Here is a 15,362-nt window from a genome sequence, read left to right on the forward strand (position 1 = left end):
CTGAAAAATCCAGTTATCTAACACTGAGCCTGGAAATAGCTCCACATTCTCTACAACTCCCTCTCCATGTGGCAGTCAGCCTTTAACAAGGGTTTAAACTCAGAATACAGTCCTTCCTGTTTCAGTATTAATATATCAGCTTCACACTGGTTTAAGTTTAGCTGACAGTGTTGGGATGTGCACATTTGACTTTGAGTGAGCATTCAATATGGTTTAATAAGCCAAATGTGTCCAATGATGGAGGGAAGTGTATTTGTTTTAGCAGGAGCGTGCAACGTCACACTTTAGGGATTAACAGCGTATCGAAGCCAGTCACCATAAAGCGCAGTTGTGCACTTGTTGAATGAAACCAGCTGCCTGCAGGCCGTCTTTAATTGGAAACGACTGTCTAGAGACAAAGCTCTTGGTCAAAACCCTCAGATTGGTCCTTGTTATAGATTACACCACTAGTACTAATTCTCCTTTTTTTCTTTCTTTATTGTTTCTGATTCAGATGTTGCACAACTTTAAACTTCTATGCACAGACTAGGCCGCAAAAATTGACTTCAAATACTTTAAAACTTACTAAGCTAATTTTTGGCTGAATAAGTGACTTTTTCAGTCATTTGTAGTTATGGGAAAGAGGTTCAGAAAGTCATTTTATTGAGATTGCCAAATAAATATTTTAAAGTTAAGCATTTTTTTCTATGCTTCTCCCAGGAGTTATTAAATATTACATAATAGTATTTAATCAAATTAAATAATAAAACGAAACGGAAGTTGAAGGGATAGTTCACCCAAAAATGAAAATTCTGTCATCATTTACTCACCCTCAAGTTGTTCAAAACCTGTATGAGTTTCTTCAGTTGAACACGAAAGAAGATATTTTCAAGAATGTCGGTAACCCAACCAGTTGATGAACCCCGTTGACTTCCATAATGTGGAGAGAGAGAAAAATACTATGGAATTCAATGGAGTCCATCAACTGTTGGTTGCCGACATTATTGAAAATATCTTCTTTCGTGTTCAGAAGAAGAAAGAAAATTATACAGGTTTAGAACAACTTGAGGGAGAGTAGATGACAGAATTTTCATTTTTGGGTGAACTGTCCCTTTAAGTAATAAAAAAATAATAAATTATAGGCTACTTTTCCAGAAATTCTAACCTAAAAATTCCTTACATTTTCAATGGCCATGGGTCCTCTTTGATGTTAATAACATGATACATGAATATATACATATAGGCTAGGGCTAGGCTACACCAAAAGTACCATGGAATTGCCATATTGGTGCAATATTGGTCCAATAAATCCCATTATTGTACCGTGGTACCACCACAGAACTTCTTGTTAGCATAATTTCTCTGTCTTCACTGGTTTACCTCAGGCTTGAAATGTGAAGAATTTAACATTAACGAGCGTCTGTTTCGTTTCCTATCCCTTCTGCCTAGTTGTGTCATTTCCCTGTCTGTCTTCTCTCGGTTCCTCTATGGGAGCGTGGCCTGGTGGAGCGTCGCGCGCGTGTGAGGAGGAGGAGGAGGAGGAGGAGGAGGAGGAGGAGGAGGAGGAGGAGAGAGAGAGAGAGAGAGAGAGAGAGAGAGAGAGAGAGAGAGAGAGAGAGAGAGAGAGAGAGAGAGAGAGAGAGAGAGAGAGAGAGAGAGAGAGAGAGAGAGAGAGAGAGAGAGAGAGAGGGAGAGAGGGTATCTAGGGGCGCGCGCGACAGCTGCAGAGCCCACGCCGCGCGGACAAAAGGAATCAGAGTCCAGCACGAGCCTATAAAACACTGTCTCGAGCCATTGTTTACCAGCGCACGAGAACAACAGCACAACCCCCTCCTCCTCACCCTCCCTTCATTCATTCACTCACAGATCGCTTTCCTCCAGACTCCACACACAATGCAACTCAATCAACATCAGGGACACCAGACAAAAAAAATCCTGAACACTAAAAAACCACCACAATAACTTCAGAAATCAAGCACTTACACTGTCATAAAGTTCTGAAGTTACTCAACCTTAACGTGAAGATATGAATCTGTGATCTTTACATTAATAACAAGAACAGAAACTATTCGCCAAAGTTACATTAGTGAATGAACAAGTTAAAAAGAGAGATTTTAGACACATTGGAAACACTTCTTGTAGCCTAACTGAGGCGGCTGTCAAAAAGTGGTCCAATTTACCCCCAAATAGACTAAATTAATCTTCCTCTGAATTACACTTTGACTTTAACAGAATCAAGAATATTATGCACCCCGTAGAAAAAGCGAGCGAGTTGTAATAGGGTATATTATTAATAACTTACTGAAAGTATGTTATTGTTTTCTATGTTGGCTTTTACAATTGATACCTTGATGATATTTGTAGTTTGTGTCTTTTTCATTGATGCTTTGGTACTATAGTTTCATGCAACAACAAAAATAAATGCCAATAAAGTAGGCCTAGGCTACTTGACATAAAAAATAATGGAAATTAAAGAAAGAGTTGTGAAAGACAATAACTTTTAAGTGTTTATCCCAATATCACACTATTCTGTGCAACAAGTGAACGTTCAAAGCTCAAGTTCTGCAGAAATATCTCCCAGCAAAACAAAACAAGAACAGTTTGGAAATATCAAATGAATCAAAACAGAGTCATATGACTAAAATGCATATCATTTAACACAAGTTATTAGAGTTGCATACCTTGTGCCACCGTCGCGAGCGATGCTGCCGTCAGTAGCGTTAATTTCACCAAGAAACGGTTCATAACTCCGCCTCGGCGTTACAACTTCTTTAAAATCCTTTCTGAAGTTCTCATAGATGCCCTGAAGTCTTCTTTAAATCTCCCCGAAAGTGCAAAAGAGTTTGAATAAATATCCGTGTTAATTAATAAATAAATCCCAGTCTCTCTCGAGAGCGTCTCTTGTCGCTGCTGCTCGTGGGAACTCTGCTTGATTCTCAGCTCGTAGCGCGCGTGAGCGTGCGCGTGCGCTGATGTCACTGTCGCGTGGGACTCTGAACGTCGCGAGCGCTAAACGACTTCTCACGCTAGAGACGGAAAGCGCCCGCCCCTGTTATCCATCCGCGCAGGTACTGAGAGAGAGTGAGTGAGAGAGAGAGAGAGAGAGAGAGAGAGATTTCCTTCAAATTAATGTGCATCTGAAAAAAAAGGGGAAAAAAAGAGAGTGAACACTCCCTGCACAGTTTAGTTTCACCGCAAGGGAAAGAAAAAAAAAAAACTTTCTCACACTTTCTTCCCAGGATAAATGTGGGATATGCAGGTTTATTCCTGTACCATCTAGAGGATTGAGGAGGGACTAGGGCGGATCACTGCGTTCTGTTGGCGCCAGTTCAGACCCATAGAAAAGGAGGGAGGCCTCATTAACAAATCAAGACCCAATGCTGAAAGTGTGTGTCCTTTGTCGCCCGTTTCTAAAGGAGGGAAATGTTTTTGCATCACCAGCTAAGAGTTTTTTTGGACATGGTACCAGTGTAATGCTATGTGTGCATGTGCAATAGTAATACTATGTTTTCCTTACATGGTACCATGGTAACACTAGCTTTTTGGATATGCGGTAATACCATGTTTGTTTTAAATGTTTAATAACATATTTTCTTTTGTATGTTTTTGAACACGTTAAAAGTACTTTGGAGTATCTAATATAAATGTATGTGCACATTTTAAAGGGAAATCAAAATTGACGTTTTTTTGGCTTTTAGTATAAATATGTTAGCCTGTTATCACTACCTATGACACTACTGTTATCTATAAGCGAGTGTGCCCCAAAACAATGACAAAATTAGCATTTAGAAGATAAAAGCATTCAAAAACTCACAGTCTCTCATTTTAGCATCTCATCAGATTCTCTGTCCAATCAAATGCTCTCTAGAATCTGAAGCTCCGCCCCCTTCATTATAAATCGACGCTGAAGCTGCGGCTTAAATCGGTCACTTGTTCACACATTTACTGTTTTCTACATGGTGAATAATGCACTATATAGGGGATAGGGAACAAATCAGACAGTGTAAATATGCTTTCCATTGGGGCGAATGAAGTCTGGTTTCACGTTAGTGTCACGCGAACCGCCGTAGATCCAGTGATCGAGTCGACGCAGACCACAAAACATATCGGATCCATTAGAATTTTCTATTTTTAAGCGATATGGGGGAGATTAGGAGGAGAAACGGTTAGAGATTATGAGGAAACTGCAGCTTTACCGAGCTCAACGGCTCTGGCCGAGCTGTGATATAAACTAAACGCTATTGGCTATTTTTAAAAAGGGGAGGGGCTTTTCGATATGTCCCGCCCTGACTTCCTGTTTCAGTGAAAATTACGTCAACACATCGAATAATGCTGCGCGTTTTAAGGCACTTCAGTGGGCCTTTAATAATTTAGTAAGACCGTAGACCTACTTCAAACAAGTAGTAGGCTTGAATGCATGTTCACACACACACACACACACACACACACACACACACACACACACACACACACACACACACACACACACACACACACACACACACACACACACACACATATACATATCATACGCACATACTGTATTATACAAATATCATTGTTTTTCCATTTCTCAGATACAGTCACTATACCATGGTACCACCGCAGTACTTTTTTGTAAATGTGAGAACAGTGTTGCTTAGTCATCTCTTTTTCTCTCACTCTTAGGCACTTCAATAGTCATCTCTAAAATGATCAATAAGAAGTAAAGATCAATAATGTCAGAAGAATTCCCCTTTGTATGACCTATAGTTGACCTACACTGTACTTACGACCTTATAAGTGCTATCATTTCTCTTTTAATGTTTCTATTTACAATCCATACAAATGCACTAATGCAAATTATATCATATTGTTTTTGTTCATGTACAAGTTTGTTTGCCTTTTTCGCCCCCCTTTTTTTTTTTGGCATGAAACTGCATGTGTAGTTTCATTGCCTGAGGAATCATAGTAATGGCACATCATGTTTGACAGCACCCACGATATGTGTGCATGTCTGTGTGTGTCGGCCCGTGGGAACCGTTGTATTGTGGAATCTGCAACCGCAGGGCATAAAAAAAAAAAAAAGTTGAATGAGAGGGCGAAAGAAAGAGAGTGTGCCAAAACTGTAACTGACGAATGTTAGATAACTGTTGACGAGCTTAGGAGACAAATAACCTCTCTTCGTGCCACTGAAGTTTCATTTTGATTCCTAAATGCAAATCTCAAAGTGTTCGAGGAAAGTTTAAGGGTGAAAAAGTCACCTAAATGCACTTAGCCTAATTTGATTTGAGAACAGCGGTACTTCCTTTTTCCTCTGTTCCTAAAACTCCCTTCCTTCCCATTTGAACACACTCATTTCACAGGGACAGAGGGTTTGAGGTTTGCGTGGGTGATGCTGAAAATCTTTTTTGTGGTAGTAAAAACATGTAAACAACCTTAAAACTAAATCAATTTACTTTAAAGTTTTTTGTTTGTTTATCTTTTTCTTGTTTTAAGCCAAAAAAAACTTTCACTGTAAACCCTAATGCTTAAAATAATTAATTGGTTTGAGTTGGTTAAACCTAAATGAAACACATTAGTTCAGTCAAATTAACTTTTATGAGTATTTAGACCTTTCTTTTTCTTTTGAGTTCACAACTGACACATTATGAGTAATATGAATTGTTTAATAGTTTTGAGTTTTATGAACTCGATTCTTTTAATTTAGACAAACTTAAAAATAACTGAAACTGCCGGGATTTCTATTTCCCAGCATGCTTTGCTATGACACTCGAAAGGGAGTAAATGCTAATATATAATGTGTTTTTTTGTGTGTGCAAGATTGAATGTTAAATTGGAGATTTTATGTTTTGCTATTCTAGAAGAGTTTCTGTTATTTGCCGTTTTTTGGGGGTGACAAGTGGAGCATGATCTTAGTTTGAGAACATATAGACTTTCATACTCATTCAACAATTGCTATGCTATGGCTATCAAGGCATTGTGTTAGCAAGTAAGCATTTACTGAATAAGGTAGTTGAAGCCAGCCAAGTTTCCACTACTAAAAATATTGAAGTTGAGATTACATCATTTTAAATTAAATGTAAGAATAAGCTTACACAAATATTTCAAGTTAAGAGTAATTAAAATGTATGAGTACAAAAATAAAAAAATCTAAAAAATGTCTTAACTTACAGTTTTTCTCAATTGTTTACACACAAATACTGGTATTTGAGACACAATGACCACAACATGTAACTCATTCACCAACCCCCTGAACCAATTCTGCTAAACTACAAGCACAATTCCTGCTTTACACTCAAATTGCAGTTATAAAACACACCTTTTTCTAAACACTACACACAATTCTCTGCTTTTGGCACAATTTTCATGCAGAAAATCTCGTTTTCACATATTTGCCATTCAAATATGCACACTGACTCATCACATGGGCAAACACCCGTCACACAGTTTTACAATTAGCAATCAGAGCTTTAGCATAAAAGGGCAACAGGTCAGCTCTCTAATGGATGCCAACATTGGATTTTTTTTTTTTTTTTTTTACTGTAACTGTATACAGTCAATTCTTCTGTTGTTTTGTATGTAGACACTGTATGTACAGCTTTGTGTTGGTTGGGATGTACACTGTGTACATTGTTTTTGTGGGAAAAATAAAATATATTTGTTACCGTGTATTTGTGTGTTCTGAGTATAAAAACAATATTCTCAAATATTTTACAGCACACTTATGTATGTACGGTCTGTAGAAAGTGTAACACTGAACCAAAAAAATGCCTAAGTCATTATGATGAATGGAGAAGAAGTGTTTTCCATTCATCATAGTGTTTTACATTGAGCACATCAGTGTTCAACTGGTTCTTATAAATGTCTATTCATATGATGGTTTGTGTGTGTCATTTGAAAACAAAATACCATTTTGAGAAGAAATAACATTGTTTTGAATGTAAAGTTTCATTTAGAAACTTTAGAAGAATTGAGGGGTTTTGCCCATTGTGTGTGTGTTTTTGGATTTGTGTGTAGAGTTCTGAGAATATGAGGCATGCTTTCAGAAAATGTGTGTAAACAATTGAGAAAAACTGTAAAATGTTTTATAACTGATGTATTGCGATGCAGTTTAAAAGGTAACTTGTTGTATACGGAGATTGTGAGTTAACCAGATCAGATTATTTGAACAAAACAACATGGACCAGAATAATAGGTTAACCAGCACAGGGTCCAGTCATGATCAAAGAGCAGCGGACAGTGAGTGTGACTGAGACCGTCTGTCACCTACTAGATCCTGAACGAGTGAAGTACTGTAATCACCTGACGAATTTCACACTACACACTGTGAACGAGTCCTCGCATGCCATCCTGATGCATCTGTGCCATCCCTCCCCCTCCGAGAGTTTGAATGATAAAGCTTTATTTGCATTTCTAAAGCTGATGAGAGACACAACCCCCATTGGAGAAATCTCAAATCTGAGCTGAGCATGCCTGTACTCTTTACCCTACAGCATGCATGTGTGTTTGCGTAAACATTTACATTTATGCATTTGGCAGACGCTGCGACTTGCATTGCATTTCAGGACACATTTACATTCTTATTAGTTCTTGCTTTCCCTGGGAATTAAACCCATGATGACATTGATGTTGCAAGCGCCAACACTCTACTGTTTGAGCTACTAAACACATATGTGGACAGTATATCAGGATTTAAGAGAGATTTGGCTGCAGCCACACACACACACACACACACACACACACACACACACACACACACACACACACACACACACACACACACACACACACACACACACACGCACACACACACACACACACACACACACACACACACACACACACACACACACACACACGGTGTGAAAGACACTTCACGCTTCATGGCAGGAAACAGGCCCAATTCACACAGAGCCGGGATCTGAACCCACAAATGAATGACTGTAAAATCTGCTGCTGACTTCCTGAATATATCTATAGTCTCTTGCTGTAATCATGATGCATAATGACTTCAATCATCATTATAACTTTCTTTTAACACTTTAAAAAGAGCTCGACTGCTTTGAAACACATTTAGGTCACATTTAAGTAGAAGAACCTGAAAAAACATAGACAATAAGTTGTTATTTTAAATGCATGCATTCATGTTTATCAAAGCTGAAATCCTCTGATAATCTTCTCAGACTGTGAATTCATGTGTGTGTGTTTGTTTGTGAATGTGTGTATATATAAAGATCTCATATTTCAGTGCCACCACCAACAACATCTCAACATCTCACAGATCCGTTTCTCATTTCAGTGTTAAAAGATTCACATCTTTTCGAGTCTGGTCTGGTCTGGTCTTGTCTCTGGATTAACTTTTGTAGAGTTTCAAGAAACACAACATTTAGTTTGTTGAATTGTGTTTTGAGTGCAGCAAAGTTGGCAATCTGAAAAATGAAGATACTGCAGATGGATTGCATATACATTCAGAATAGCATTGATAACTTTTAGAAAAAATTATTGCCAAATTAGGGTTAACAGAATGATTTATTATGTTTTATTGGTAAAGAATAGTGTGTTTTAAATGTTTATTACATATATATATGTGTGTGTGTGTGTGTGTGTGTGTGTGTGTGTGTGTGTGTGTGTACACACACATACAACCGTTCAAAACTTTGGGGATGGTAAGATTTTAAAAATGTTTTTGAAAGAAGTCTCTTTTGCTCACCAAGACTGCATTTATATGATTTAAAAATACAGTAAAAACAGTAATATTGTAAAATATTACTACAATTAAAAATAGCCGTTTTAAATGTGAATGTATCTTTTTTCATCTCTCATCTTGTCTTCTTTTCTATTCTCATTGCATCTCTTCTCATCTATTTTGTATTTAAATAGAGTAATTCTTATTTAGATTTTTGTGTGTATCTCTTCTCTTCTCATTTGGTATGTTTGTCTCTTGCTGATGTGTGTGTGTGTGTGAGGGTTTTGTTTCTCAGCTGTTCGCTGTATCATTTTCTCTAAGTCTCCGACAACTGGTGTCCAGACCTCGCCCTGGGGTTGGTCCTCTCGCTTTCCAAAAACAGACTCCTTAAACACTCCCGGGGCTTTGGTTGACTTATCGAGCGCGTGTTCTGTGTTCTTGCCAGCGTCTTGTGGAGGTTGTACAGCATTTGGCATGAGCCGTCTCTGTCTGTGCTCTTGTTCAAGGTTTTAAGCTGCTCACCATTTAGAAAGTGTCCTTGAGACAAACTCAACTCCTGCACTCTCAGACAGTACCCTTCAAAAGGGCTCTAATATGTATCATTTAGGAACTAATATGTGCACTTTTTGAACTAATATGTACTCTTTTGTTACCAATATGTAGGCCTACCTTTGAGGGACTAATATGCACTCTTTAGGTACAAAGGTGTACCTTTTGAAAAGGTACCACCACAGTGACAGCTTTTGTACCTTTTTTCTGAGCGCTCAGCATCCTCCAAAACATCTCACAGCATTCTGCTCATAGCACTCTCTCCGTCTCCTTGACCTCGCTCTCACTCCGTCCTCATGCCATCTCGCTTTACTCTCTCTTTCTCACGCTCAGAGCGGATGTGTGTCTCTGCCAGGAGTGTGTCGATCATATAACATTTCACTCTGAGCCCATCAATGAGAAGAAGATTTTACTCTCACTCACTCACATGCACAGCAGGGGTTGTGTGTTCATACACCATTTTCTAAGTAGATGCATCAGGCAAGTGTGTGTGTGTGTATTTATGTGTGTTGATCTGTCTGGTCAAATGTATATAATATTCAAATATTATATTGACTATACAGTTCAAAAGTTTGCACTCAGTAAGTTTCAGTGCTTTTATTTTAGTTTTATTAATATTTTGAATCAGTTTTTCATGTTAATTTTAGTTAAATTTTTTGTAATTTCATTAAGTTTTGTCATATTCTAGTTTTTTTTTTTTTTTTTTTTCAGTTTTAGTTTTAGTAAGTTTATTTTTAAATGTATTTCTAGTTAATAATTTTAGTATTTAAGTTAAGGCAACATTTCATATTTTTTGTTTAGTTTGTTTTTCAACTAATAACTTAAAATTAAGATTCAACACAAAGTGTGCACATTTAACGGGCAAAAAAAGCTCAATGAGGGTTCAACCACAAATATTTTTTTTTAAAAGAAAGGAAAGTTTGCACACCACAGCCTAAAAAATGGAAACATATTTATCTCATGCTCTCACGTCTCACCACAGGTGAAGTTTCGAGCCCATGGCTCTTTATCAGTTTTTCATCTTTTTTTTTTTTTTTACACAGCTTTTTTCAACTAAAATAAATGTTTTTAATACTTTTAGTAATAACCCTGGTAAAGTATTTCTTTTTGAAAGAAATGAATGCTTATTCAGCAAAATTGATCAAACGTGTACAGTGAAGACATTTATAATGTTATAAGATTTATATTTCGAATAAATGCTGTTCTTTCAAACTTTCAGTTGATCAGAGAAATAAAAAAATTAAATAAAAAAAGCCTAAATAAGCCTTGATGAGCAGAAGAGACTTCTTTCAAAAACATTTTAAAAATATGAATTATTCCAAACTTTTTACTGGTAGGCTATATACATTTTGTCTCAAAAATTTCTCTAATAAAAATACTTTGGAGAAATAAAAATAGACAGCTCAGATTCATACAGAATCTTTGTTATCTGACTTTCCTATGGGAAAATGTGAGTATAAATAGTGTTGTAGTATGTGATGAGTGAACGTGTGCTGCTGTCCTTCTGGATACATTTAATCCCACATGTGTGTGAGTTGTTTATGTGTGTATTTACATGCTAGTGTGTGTGAGAGACAGCAAGCCTGTTTTAGGACCACTCGTAGCAGACAGCTGTTGTAGTGAAATGCTAACCACGCTAAATGCTAATGTGCTTAATGGTTAAAGGCCGTGCGAGCGGACAGTCCTCTGAACCTGACACTACAACCCCTCGACACACACACACACACACACACACACACACACACACACACACACACACACACACACACACACACACACACACACACACACACACAGGAATCCTGAGGTTAAAAGACGGGAAACATGAGCGCGCACGGTTCAGAAGCAGGAAACTCAACAACATCATCATGAGGTTTTTCAGCTAGACCACATTAAACATGACTTGACTAAACTAGTTGAGTTCTACTTGAAGATTTCAGTTCTATCTGCTGTTCTAATAATAACTTATGAAAGACGTCTCTTATTGCTCATCAGGACTGCATTAATTTGATCAAAAATACAGTAATATTGTGAAGTATTATTACAATTTAAAATAACCGTTTTCTGTTTCAATAAGTTAAAATGTCATTTATTCCTGTGATCAAATCTTTATTTTCAGCTTCATTACTCCAGTCTAAAGTGTCACATGATCCTTCAGAAATCATTCAATGCTGATTTGCTTCTCAAGAAACATTTCTGGTTATTATCAATGTTGAAGACAGCTGTGCTGCTTCATATTTTTGTGTGGAAACCATGCTATTTTTTTTTTCAGAATAGCATTTATTTGAAACAGAAATAACATTATGAATTATAAATGGCTTTTCTACTACTTTTGATCAATTTAATGCATCCTTGTTGAATAAAAGTATTAATTTCTTTCAAAACAAAAAATATTATTGACCCCAACTTTTGCCTGGGTCAGTTTAGAAGTCACTAAAAATGTTTGCCCGCAGAAAATTCAGGCAGTGACACTGACCTTTTGCTCTTTGGAGGAGGAGTGCATGTGTGTGTGTTAGTTGGGGAGAAGCTGGTTCTCATGGTCTGAAGTCTCATGGGACACTGCGACAGATGTGACGTCTCTCGCTCTCTCACACACACACACACACACACTGCAATCCTACACTGCCCATGTTCATGTGCACATCCTTCTCATACATGTCCATTTGTTTACCATGTGCGTGTGTGTTTGCATGCACCTGCACACGTGTGCGCACATGTCTGCATCGCATGCGGACAGGCGGTGTGAAACAGCACAGTTAAAGGCTCTGGGTGTGTTTGTGGGTGTGAACGGTGATGCTAAAGAGCGCAGCCTCGGGTGATCTCTCAGGATGGGTGCAGGTTTGGGCCTGAGGCCGTCACACTCGAGGTAATGACACGGTACGATCAGAAAACACCTCCACAGGATGAAGAGATTAGCATCCGAGAGCTGGAAGAAGAACAATAAAACATGACATGAAGTGCACTCAACTGACACAATGTTTTGTTCATTATTAATCACTGTTTGGTGTTTAATTAAGGAATTAAGGGTTTATGGGATTGCTAAAGGGGATATTTTTCTGCGCCATTTGGCAGGGTTTAGTGTGGGAAAACTGAGGCTAGAAAAACACTTAAAACATAGAGAGAAAAACCTCCTTAAAGAGAGTGTTTATACTGAATGCACCTTGAACACGTCTGACTACTTAAACAATGAAAATTCTGTAAGCTATAAATTATGAAGTTAATTTGTTACAATATTGTTCACACGTCCTGCTATAAAAATCTGATCATGGCCTGATCATGGAGTTTGGTATAATAAAGTTTTGGTTGTATTTACTCAACATTTATTTTCAAATAGAATAGCATTTACTTGCAATATAGAAAAATTACAAATTTTGAAAAGAAAAAGTAACCGTAGAAGAGAAGTTAAAATCTGGGGAGACTCTGTACCACTCAGATTAACTAAACAAAATAATCTACTCTATTATAGTCTGTCCTTTAAAACTAAAATGTATTTCTTTTTTCCCCTTTAAACTCAAACTAGGGGCAAACTAAGCTCCTCTACCTGAAGAATCCCCTAAATATACAGAGAGAGAGAGAGAGAGAGAGAGAGAGAGAGAGAGAGAGAGAGGTAGAGAGAGAGAGAGAGAGAGAGAGGGAGAGATTATTGGATTTATACTAAAATGTTCCCACTCAATTCCAATAATTCATCACTCTTAAACAAACAAGCTCACACACTTTTCCACAAATTTTTCCTCACACACACCTTGCCGTTCACACGCCTCCCTGTCTCGCCCTCTTGCTCAGACCTGTCGACCGAAACTGCCTCACTCAGCAGTGTGTGTGTGTGTGTGTGTGTGTGTGTGTGTTTGTACCCCACACTGCTGGCACTTGCTCTTATTCCCACTCTCTTATGATCACGTGTTGTTCTTCCAAATGGAAACACCTCTCATTATTGTTCTTATACTATTAAATGTTCTCTCTCTCTCTCTCTCTCTCTCTCTCTCTCTCTCACACACACACACACACACACACACACACACACACACACACACGCATGGCTAACATAACATATTCATTCATTAAATACTTTAATTTCAAAATGCACAAAAATCACAAAAATATCTGACGTACAAATTACGTTCTATTTAAGTACAATGTACATTATAATTACAATATCAACACATTGCACATTTCATTATTACTGGTGAGTAGACAACTAAAACTAACCAAATGTGCACAGCAATAATAATAGAGGTAATACCCGATACAGTGAATGGACACTTAAGTCTAACAGGGAACATTCTCAGAACTTTAGCTAATGTTCAGGCGAGGTTCTCTCAACATTATGAACAAATATTCTTCCAGTATAATTAATAGAACTTTCATTCAAAGTTATCTGGCCTTTATGGAACGTCTTTCATGGAACATTACATCAAAAGTAACATTCCCATAATGTTTGCAAAAGGATAAAATGGAATGTTTCCTTAATGTTTGAATAACCAAGAAAAAACGGTTTAAAACATTTTAAAAACTGGACGTTCAGAGAAAATTTTTTTTCATAACTTAATGGAAACGTTCTTTCAAAGTTCCTCTAACATATTTTTGTGAGAAGAGATGCTGCTCTTCTCTTCATAATTTTGAATCAACTGCTGATTTTAAGTGCATGTGCTCCTCAAGTTCACACAGCTGAAATCTTTCTTTAAAATAATTGCTACTTGGTTTGATATTTTCTTATCTAATGCAATGACATTCAGACATACATTTTTGTGGCCACTGTCCAGAATCAAGAAGTCTATCTGTGATCTTCTGAATGCAAAACACTGCAAGGCAATAAACAAACAAACATCAAACAAAAGCGCAAACAAAATAGGAAATGCATGCCTGTATTAAAACAGCAAAAACCTGATTTTCCAAGGTAAGTTTGACTTGGATCAGTCATCATCACCCTCTAGTGTCTGATCTACAACAGGACGCTTTTTCATCCATATGATCTCTGTGTTTCCCCTACAGGTCAAACGTGGCACTGCACAGATTAGGACAACAATCCCGAATGAATGACACTCTTCTTTGAAGGAACATTAAGTTTTACTTCACCACATAATATTTCACAAATGACTACACTCACAGTTCAAAGCTCTTCTTTTGTATTATATGCAGTGTTCAGATCATAATATCACTGATGAATTACCCACTGCTCTTTATAGTCCAGTTATATCAAGGCTTTGTATATGATCTAGTTCTAGTGCTGAGTTGTGACCGGTTAAACCTTGTTGAGTTCTGGTGTGTTAGTTGTGGACCGGCACCGTCGGTTCTGTACGGGCGGTGCTTCGGGTACATGAGCCAGTGGATCCGGACGGATCAGGAATCTGCAGAACACAATGAGCACTTTGAGTGATTCATGTATGGGTCATGTTTCACTCTTGGCACTGACATGTTTGTGTGTATGCATATGTATGAGAAAAAGCTTGTGTGTGCATCCGGATTTGCTGCCTTTATGAGGGCCAAATGTTGCTTAAACCGGACCCAGACACACAAACACATAATAAATATGACCAAATGTCCCCATAAAAATTGTAAAACCTGGAACACCCTACGTTTTGGGGACTTTTGGGTGGTCTCCTCTAAAAAAAAGGGACCAAATGTCTTAACCCTGTAAAGCCTGACATATATATATTTTTTTAATGGATCAGTTTATTGACCCTTTAGACAAAATATTTCAAAAAATATAAAATATAAAAGTTTGCATATGTGTTTTTTTGTTCACTATCATATTTGATACATCAGGCTTTTATGGCTCTCATATCGTCTGATTTAGTGAGAATGTGAAGTTCAAACTCAAGGAGGAAAAAACAGCAAAAATATGCAATTTGGTGCAGATGCTGATATTTAAATAAGATGAAATTCTGTAATTTACACAAAATGCACATAAATATAAGCTGTAACTCTATATCTCCTGATAATGTCTTAGTAAGATGATATTTAAATGCTTTGTTTTATGATCAATGCTCTGTAAAACATATGATACAATGCAATACAATGATGAATGAGAGATGAAGAAATAAACCTTCCTCAAAAGCCTGATGATCATATTTGAGACTCACATTTTAACATAAAAAAAAAAAAAAAAAAAAGTTGCTTCAGTCCAGTTCAGTCTTGTATGACAGTATGAACAATTTTATATCACAGT

The 15,362-nt window shown here is 37.3% G+C and overlaps 2 protein-coding genes across 5 annotated transcripts in view; both read right to left on the bottom strand.

Annotated features, from left to right (window-relative positions):
- The window catches only part of notch1a (notch receptor 1a), a 34,037-nt gene extending 30,995 nt beyond the window's left edge, over positions 1–3,042 (bottom strand). Inside the window, exon 1 of the mRNA XM_082140505.1 lies at positions 2,661–3,042. Within this exon, the coding sequence (XP_081996631.1) occupies positions 2,661–2,724 (64 nt within the window). The 5' untranslated portion in view covers positions 2,725–3,042. The remainder of the gene's footprint in view (positions 1–2,660) is intronic.
- Positions 3,043–13,246: 10,204 nt separating this feature from the next.
- kcnt1a (potassium sodium-activated channel subfamily T member 1a) overlaps positions 13,247–15,362 on the bottom strand; it is a 28,369-nt gene continuing 26,253 nt past the window's right edge. For all 4 annotated transcript variants that reach the window (XM_082140779.1, XM_082140778.1, XM_082140780.1 and 1 more), the window contains one exon: positions 13,247–14,541. In XM_082140779.1, the coding sequence (XP_081996905.1) occupies positions 14,436–14,541 (106 nt within the window). In that variant the 3' untranslated portion in view covers positions 13,247–14,435. The remainder of the gene's footprint in view (positions 14,542–15,362) is intronic.

The sequence above is a fragment of the Leuciscus leuciscus genome, assembly GCF_965113295.1.
Source record: "Leuciscus leuciscus genome assembly, chromosome: 16".
NCBI lineage: Eukaryota > Metazoa > Chordata > Actinopteri > Cypriniformes > Leuciscidae > Leuciscus > Leuciscus leuciscus.